Source organism: Canis lupus, chromosome 33, assembly GCF_011100685.1.
Source record: "Canis lupus familiaris isolate Mischka breed German Shepherd chromosome 33, alternate assembly UU_Cfam_GSD_1.0, whole genome shotgun sequence".
NCBI lineage: Eukaryota > Metazoa > Chordata > Mammalia > Carnivora > Canidae > Canis > Canis lupus.
In genome coordinates, this window is record NC_049254.1 from 16,620,632 (window position 1) to 16,629,799 (window position 9,168).

Here is a 9,168-nt window from a genome sequence, read left to right on the forward strand (position 1 = left end):
AACTGGAGAAAAAATGCCCTCTGAAGTAATTTTAAAGAGTATTTTCCCATAGTGAATGACCATTCTGTGTTCGGCTCTGGGCTGGAGCAGATTAAGAAAGCAAAAAAACAAAAAATCAAAAACAAGCAAAAAAACCTCTGAGTCTCAAGGGAAAGCGTCTTTGTTTACCTTTAATGGAACCTGGAGCCCAAGCCAGAGGTAAAGAAACATAAGCCATAGCTTTTATTTGACTAGTTCAGATGCAAATAACCAGAGCAGGTGACTGAGCATCGCCACTCTTTCCTCTAGTTTATGTCCTCTATCCTTTCAGGTGCTCGGTGTCTTCCTGCCTTTCCATCCCCCTTCTTCAGTCAAATCAAGAAGAGACTGGATATACTCAAGAGAGGGCGATAGGCAATTTTGTGTGATGGTTTACATAGAGACTTTGGAATTACATAAACATGAATTTGAATCTTAGCTCTACGAGCATGGAAACATTGCTTCTTCTCTCCAAGCCCAGCTTCCTCATCTGTATTATGGGAGCAATGATAGAATCAAGGAGGTAGCATAAGAACCTGAGCGCATCTAAAGCATCTCGTCCAACACCCACCTCAAGTGGCGGCAGGCATAGGGGAGGAACCTTTGGTCAGTCCTTACAAGTTACATTTGTTCTTTTGCCTAAGCTGAAGGAACAGTGTCCCCACATGTTGGCATTATTGAGCCTACTTCTTTCTAGACCTTCTGCTTCAGTCAATCTTTATAAGATTGCTGAGTCCTAAGAATCTAGAAACTATTTTCATGGTGTTCACTCCCTTCTCATGAACCAGTTCAGACATAACTCTGCCCTGTTCCTTGAAGTTAGGAATTCGGGGTTTCCGGTTCAGCTGACACAGGTTTCCCAACATGTGCTAGCATCCAACACCTCTGTGGGGACCAGTGGCAAAGAGGAGAAATCAGAGCAGATCATGTGCATGGGTCATAGATCAGCAAGTATTGAGCATCTGCTATGTGATAGCATCATATGAGGCTTGAAGAAAACCTCCCTGTCTCTTAGGGGGTTAACAGGAAAGGATTTATGGGATGGGATATACAGACAGAACATAGAAACGAACCTTACTTCCCAGACATTAGGAAAAGGGAGTTGTAAGTAAATAAATCTCATGTCTCAGGGAATAAGATCTATGCCGACTTTATACATTTAACTTGTGTAATGTGTAGTGGCAATCTGCATTGATCATGATTGATTGTAGATACTGCAGAAATAAGAATTAACTAAAAAAAGGAACCATTTCTAAATTTAAAAGGAAAAGCTTGATTCATAATACAGCACTGCTCATTGACATTCATAGAGGATACTTCACATGCTTTGGAGAAACCCTACATTCTTAAATACCCCTATCTTTTATAAAACTCATATATAAGAGTTGAGAATAACAAAGACACATTGAAAAGTGGATATTGAAGCAGTTGTTAAGCTCATTAACTAGCTAAATGATTATCCCATCACAGAAACCTCCCAGGTCTTGATTCAGATTTGTTTCTCAACAAAATTACAAATTACAACCTTACAGCCTGTCATAACCTTTTAAAATTCACTCGTGAATGGTTAAAACCAGCAAGGTTAAATCTGTGAATGCCAAGGGTCTACTGTAATAAATAAGAGACGTTCATGTGAATAGCTTACCCTTATGGTTAATTATCACGGAGAACAGTAACAATTATGTATCTCATTAAACAAGTGCCTAATTAATGTTGTAAATTTCACTTGATTAGGACACAGTCTTTATAGTTCTTGCCCATGCAACATGTCAACACTCTCACAGTTATTAAAAATGAAGTAAAAGGGGAAAATTGACTTCCGGTTCACAGTTTTAGTAATATTTTATAAATTCTTTCAGAGAAGTACTTAATAGATAGGAGCGTAATATCCGTTATGCCTTAGGGAATCCATATTTTGTGAATTATGTATGTAGCTATTCTTCATGTGTTACTCCTTTAGTGTGGTGAAGTCATCTCTGTAGAATTGGACACAGTCACTAGAACAAAGTAAGCAGTTGGATAGTATGGGCATGAAACTCCTGCATCAGGAACAATCTGTGATGAAGTAGTTATTGAGAATTTACTAAGTACTCATATCACAGATTCCAGACTGTGTCAGTGACTTCTCGTTATACTTTACCTCCCCACACGTTCCTTCAAAATAGAATAACTATGATAAAATTGAAGGTATAGTTTTTTTTTAACATTCAACTTCACTGAGATATAATTCACTTAATATTGTGTTCCATTTTAATTGTACAGTTTGGTAAGCTTTGCTAAATGTATCCATTCATGTGAACATTTCTGTGACCTCAAAAATGTGTCATACATACATGCCCTCTACCACCATCCTCCCAAGCCCCCCTGCCTCAGGAAACCATTAATGTGATTTTATGTTAGTTATGATTTTAGAAAAGAACTTCACATAAAGAGAATCACAGCATGCTCTTATGTGTCTAATTTCTTTCGCTCAGCATAATGTTCTTGAGATCCATGTTGTTGCATGAATAAATTTCCCTTCATGGCTGTGTGGTGTCCCATTTTATGAAAATACCATGATTTATTTATTCATTAAGTTATTGAGGGCTATTTTCATTACGACTTTGATATTTATGAATAAAAATCTTTAGGTTTTTTTTGGTAATATTTTTGGTTTTGGTACCAGGGCGATGCTAACTAATCTCATAAAAGGAGTTAAAAAGTTCTTTTCTTTTTTTTCCCCATTTGCAGAAAATATTTAAGATGCCTTTAATTGATAGAATTTGCTAGGATTCTATCTAGGCCTTTCTATGTGGAAAGGATTTTAATTGTGTCTTTTAAGACATTTGTCCATTTCACTTTGGTTTTTGAAACTGTCATCAAATTATTCATCACACACCTTTCTTATTCTTTTCATTTATATGAGATCAGTTGTAATGTCACTTTTTTTCATTTTGATATTGGTTTGTGTTTTCTCTTTTTTTCTTACTAGAGGTTTTCCAATTTTATTAATCTTTTCAAAAAACCAGCTTTTTGGGTTTCATTAATTTTGTTGAATGTTTGCCCATTGTTTATTTATTGATTTTTCACTTTCTTATTTCTTTCTTTGAACATCCATTGGATGTAATTTGCCCTTCTGTTTCAGCTTCTTGAAGAAGTTGAGATCTTAATTTGAGACCTTTCTTCTTTTCTAATACGAGCATTTAAAGCTGTAAACTTTTCTTTAGGCAATTCTTTTTTCAAGATCTCAGAAGTTTGTAAAAAAAAAAGATCTCAGAAGTTTGGTATGTTATAATTTCATTTTCATTCAATTCGAAATACTTTCTAATTTCCCATATTATTTCTTCTTTGGCCACTGAGTTATTTAGAAGTATGTTTGTTTAGTTTCTAAACACTTCTGAATTTTCCAGGTATATTTTTGTTACTGATTGCTCACTAAAATCTGTTATGATTAAAAAATATACCAATAGGATTTCAATCCCTTTAAACATTTTGAGCCGTCTTTTATTGCCCAGCATATGGTCTTACTCAATGTTCCATGTGTACCAAAACTAATGTATATTTTGCTGTTGTTGCGTGTAGTATTCTATAAATATCAATTAGGTTGTGTGTTGGCTGCTCATGTCATTCAAGGATTCTTTATACATAATGAATTTTAGTTTTGATTTTTATCAGTTACTGAGAGAGGAGTGGCATTTCCAACTGTATTTGTAAATGTTGGTGTTTCTCCTTTCAGTTCTATGACTCATATGATTTTATTGGATATATGAACTTTTAAGATTGTTGTGCTATGTTTTCCTAAGTTAATCCTGTGATCATTATGAAAAATTCTTCTTTATCTCTGGTAATTTTCCTTGTCCTGTAGTCATTTTGGTATTATTATTGACACTCCAGTTTAAACTTCTTTTTAATGAATCATATTTTCATGGTACGTGTTTTCTCTTAGTTTTATCCTATCTATATATTTAAAATGCATTTCACATAGCTAACATCTAGGTGAGTTGCCTCTTCACCTAGTCTGAAAATCCCTGACTTTAATTGAAATGTTTAACCTATTCTTACTAAATATATTTCTTGTCATGGTTGGGCTTGAGTTTACCACCTTTTATTTGCTTTTTATTTGTCCCATCAGTTGTTTGTTCCTTCTCCCTCTTTTCTTGTCTTCTTTTAAATCAACTGAGAATTTTCAGCCTTTTTCATGTCCTTTATTGAATTATTAGCTATACCTCCTCATTTTACCTTTTTAGTGATCTCTCTGGGTCTGGGCATATGCATTTTTAATCTGTCATTGTCTACCTAAATATAACATTATACTACCTCGTGTGTCCTGTAAGACCTGTAACACACACTACTTCAGTGTCCTCTCTCCCTTCCTTAGTATTCTTATATATTTTGTTTCTCCCTATGTTATGAGCCTAATAATACATTCTTATTATTGTTGTTCTAACCTCTACACTGTATCTTTTTCAAAAATTTAAGAATTGATCAAGTTTTGTTTGGAATCCATTTTATTCAACTCAAGCAACTTTCCCATAACATTATTTATGGTACAGGTCTGCTAATAACTTTTCTTGGCTTTTTGTTTATCTGAAAATGTCTTTATTTCACCTTTATTTTAAAATATTTTTGTGGGATATGGAATTCTTGTTCAACTTTGTTTTTTTACTTAGTGCTTTAAAGTTTTAGCCACATGTCTTCTAACCTTCTTTATCTTTTTCCTCTGGACACATCTTGGATTTTCTTTATCATAATTTTCAGCAAATCTGAGTTTGACACGTATTGGAGTAGTTTTCTTTATGCTTACCCTTATTGGAGTTCATTGAGTTTCTTAGAGCTATCAATGTGTTTTTCATCTAATTTGGAAGATATTTAGCAATTCTTCAAATATTTTTGCCTGTCTTCCCTTCCTCTTTGATTCCAATTATACAGTCAATCCCTTTATTCCACAGATCACTAAAGCTATACTCAATTTTCTTTCTTTCTTTTTTTTTTTTTTTTTAGCTCTCCCCCCGCCCCCCACACACACACTCATGCTTTATATGGATAGTTTCTGTCTTTAAGTGCATTGGTTCTTTTCTTTTTTGGTGTCTGTTAAGGCAATGCAGTGACTTTTTCCATTCAGATATTGTGCTTTTTCACTTCTAGAAGTTCTTTTCAGTTCTTTTCAGTTTCTGATTCTCATATTATATTCATACTTTTTTATTTCTTTACCCATAATTATAATAAGTGTTTTAAAGTTCTTGTCTATTAATTCCATATTTGTCACTTTGGGGTTCGCTTCTATTGACTTATTTTTCCTTTTTTTTTTTTTTTTTAATGTTCAGTACATTTTAATTGGATGCCGCTGGACATTGTGAATGTTCTCTTGTCAATTATTTGAGTTTTGTGGTCATTCTTTAATAAGAATTGAGTTATTTTTTGGCAGTCAGTTAATTTCTTAAGATCAACTTGATCTTCTGGAAGATTGTTTTTAAGCTTTGTTTGGGTTATTCTAGAATACTCTGTGCCCCAGAGCTGTTTTAGCCTTTTAGTCTTTTTTTTTTCTTTTTAGCCTTAGTCTTGAAGCATAACTTGGGGGTCTCTACTGAATGTCTCACATGTCCAGTGAGGATTCTCCTTTTCTTGAATAGTTTGTCCCACGGATTACAGTCACCTCAGCTTGCCTGAGTGCTGATCTCTGTCCCCTCAACTCAGCAAAGCTCTGTGCTCTTCTTGGGTTTTTCTCTTCCCAAATTAGCAGAAAAACCAGATAGCTTCCAGTGGTATTACAAGATCAACGTGTGTGTGTTTCCATTCCCTGAGATCCCAGTCCTGTGCAGCACAGTTGTCCAGTATCTGAAAAGTGTTTTTTCAAATATTTTGTCCAGTTTTCTAGTGATTGATGACAGGAGGGCTAATCTGTTATTAGTCCTCCATCATGACTGGAAGCAGAAGTAAAAATATATCACTCGTCATTATAAGAAAGAAGAATTAGAGCAAGGAGGTCTACATGACTTTAGTAAGTGAGGAGAGTATATATGTAACTCCACAGTAGTTGTGGCAAGATAGAACATGTCAGTAGGGAAGTCAAAATATGTATTAGAGATTCAGAGTAACTCAGGGCTTTTTAGGAAAAAATGTAATAATAGAATAACATATGTATCCATTAGTTAAAATATTTTAAGTTAATATAGTACCTATATGTCAAGCACCAAACAGAAGTAAGGTATTATGCAAGACACTTTCCAATATGTTGGTGATCAACTTTTTTTGAAGTCAGATATTCAACATTTCAGGTGGTTTAGGGAGTGCAGAAATAGGACGTGTACTCACCCACCATTAAATTGAATTCCTTATGTGTCTTTCCAGAAATTGGATGTCTGCACAATGGAGAGGCAAGGGCAGATGCTTTCCATAACCCCTGATCCCTAATGCAGGGCCATCCCTGGGATGTGTGGGACTTCTTTTCATAGCATTTGGTTAGATAGTATATTACAAAATTCATAGGCACACATGACGGATAGTGGTTTGTTAGTGAAGGTGTACAATATTGGATAGAGAAAAGGAACTTACACATATGCTTGTCATCCGTTCAGTGCAAGTGAAGCTTATTCATAGTGTCTAGACACCATTTCTTCCTGCTTAGGTCTAGAATCTTTCTCTTCTTGTCCCTTATTTTTACATGTACCACTTGTGGCTGATTATATATCTTCTTACTATGGGAAAAATGTAGCAATGCTGTTATGACTCATAAAGCCACAGCTCTTTGGAATCTCTTTATACTGAAACAAAATAGATTTTCTTGCCTCTGTAACCCCCTAACACTGTTAATTTAATGCTGGCTAAATGGTTACTCAGGATGTGCATGGTTCATTGTGCCCTCTTGAATACTAGTTTCCAAGGGCTTAAAGGTTATTACTGTGTTTTACTGACAGTGACCGAATATAGATATTATCCTGAGTGTTCAGGAAAACATGAATGATAATTTATTTTCTGGTCATATTCAGTTTGCGATTTGGAATTTCATAGCATAAACAAAGAAAAGCACATATTCCAACCAAATATTTTCTTGAACTCTTGAGGCTGTAATCAATGTATTTCTAGAATATGGTTTCTTTCAGTGTTGACTACACCCTTGCTTTATACACTCTGCCACCAGTGGGAAGAAAGGCATTTGCCCTTTGTCCACGGAAGCTTCTAACTGCTCTGTCTCTTGTCGAATTAGATAACAGTACTGATGCAGAATAATTTCTCAATGACCTGTATTGACAGAAGGAGAACAGCAACCAGGATCATCTAGAACAGCAAACAAATAAAAAATGTGTTTAATTTTAGGTTTATTTTTATTTTTTTTCCTAAATCTATTTTCCTTGGACCGGACTAGCTACATAATTTGTGAGGCACAGTATAAAGTGAAAATGCAGGGCCTCTTGTCGAACATGTACAGTGATACCAGGTTCCTAGTTGGGGGTGAGAGACTTGCCCTCACTGCCATGTGTCCTCTAGCCACCTGCCAGAAAGAAAATGATGTGGGGGGCGAGGGACATGCAGTCCTGACCCCAGCCTTCCCTGCTCCAGCACTCAGGCCCCTCGACAGGGACAAGGAGGGGAGAGTGAAGGGGATCTGAGACACCAGGGTAAGGGAGTAGGGGCCAATAACCAAACCAAACACAAGCAGCAGGTGAGGACACCTTTGAGTTGAGGCTCCAGGTCACTGAGGCATGCTCCATTGTTTCATTAGACCACATAAAATACAGGTTCACAATAGATTACTAAAAAATCTAAGATGACAGCCATACAGCATTAAACCCCAGAGTGGGACCTTCTGAACACAGAGCCCTGTGTGACTGGTCACACGTCCATGAAGCGGGACCTGCCTTGGACTTTCACCCTTTGTACTGTCAATATCACAGGTCACGTGGGAAGCACCCTGGAATCTGCGGAATATGACAGGAGGAGCAAATTTGTCGGACATAATTTATAACTTGGATAACCGTAACATGGGATATCAAGAATTAATAATTTAGAGTTCAGTCAATTCATTGGTTAACTATGGACTTCCTGCTATTGCAGAACCACAGGGTAGGGTGTGGGGCTGGGGGAGGATGGCCAGGGAAGGCTCACTCTTCATTGGGGTCAAAAGGTACACATGTTGTCAGATAGATCAGTTGTGTGTGCTATGATAGAGATATAAACAAGAACAATAGGAAAACCAGGAGTAAGGAAATTAACTCTGATGGGCCTTGTAGGAGAAAAAAAATGACTTCAGCCAGGCCAAGATGGATGGGCAGTATTTCAGCTAAGGGGCAGACCTTCCAGGCCAGAAGGACAGGCAGTGAGAGGGAGAGCGGGTTGATGGATATGCTTACATGCTAGGACTTCCGGGCATTCTTCTGTTACATGTTTTAAGCATCTATTTTCCAGACACTGACCTAGAGGCAGGGGATATAGGAATACAGGATTAGGATTCAGACAAAGCCACTTGTGAATCATAATCCACCAATTTCTAGCTGTGTGACTGGAGACATCTTACAGAACCATTCGGAGCCTCCGTTTTAGTCATCCTAGAATAAAAAAATCAGTTTTATAGAATTTTTAGAGGGATTATAAATGAGATAATGTTTGTAAATACTCCAACCAGCACCTTCAGTCTAATGAAGGAGATAAGCAAATATAAACAAATAATTGCAATAATATATGCTCTGTGCAGGGCTTCTTGGAAGAGCTATATTGGCATGAGAGCTCCTACAGCAGATGCTCTGTATGTTTTCTTTCTTCCAGAAGAAATCTGAAGTTAGGAGAGAAAGAGAGACAAACTCAAGAAATGTATTTACTTATCCTGTCCTCAGATGGAACATTTACTTAGCTGGCACACTTTCGACAAGACATGATTGGCTCTTTTAAAAACAGGCATCCTCATGGCCTTGGTTGATGTGCTTCACCGTGTGCTTGGTGCTTTAAAATGCGTGTCTTGTTCTGTCTTCTTCTTCCAGACTGAACACTTGCCTTTGCAGACTCAGTTCAAAGAAAGAGAGGTTGGCGGTCTCCAGCACTCTGTAAGTACCATGGTCCTGCTGTGGGGTCTGCTCAGGTGGAGCGGGGCTACTGTACTCCTTAAAATACCATTTGAGTTCCATGAAAGTTATTTTTCCCCGCTCTCTGCTGTCTGAGCATCCATAGTAAGTATGATTT

General features: G+C 36.8%; 1 protein-coding gene across 14 annotated transcripts in view; it reads left to right on the top strand.

Annotated features, from left to right (window-relative positions):
- NECTIN3 (nectin cell adhesion molecule 3) overlaps positions 1-9,168 on the top strand; it is a 295,554-nt gene that overhangs the window by 104,080 nt on the left and 182,306 nt on the right. For 12 of the 14 annotated variants that reach the window (XR_005383302.1, XR_005383301.1, XM_038582765.1 and 9 more), the window contains one exon: positions 8,970-9,032. Coding sequence is in view for 12 of the 14 variants with exons in the window: in XM_038582765.1 (XP_038438693.1) it covers positions 8,970-9,032 (63 nt within the window). In the remaining 2 variants the exon portion in view is untranslated. Of the gene's footprint in view, positions 1-310; positions 473-8,969; positions 9,033-9,168 lie in introns of those variants that run through there. The other 2 variants (XM_038582769.1, XM_038582773.1) reach the window with 2 other exon arrangements.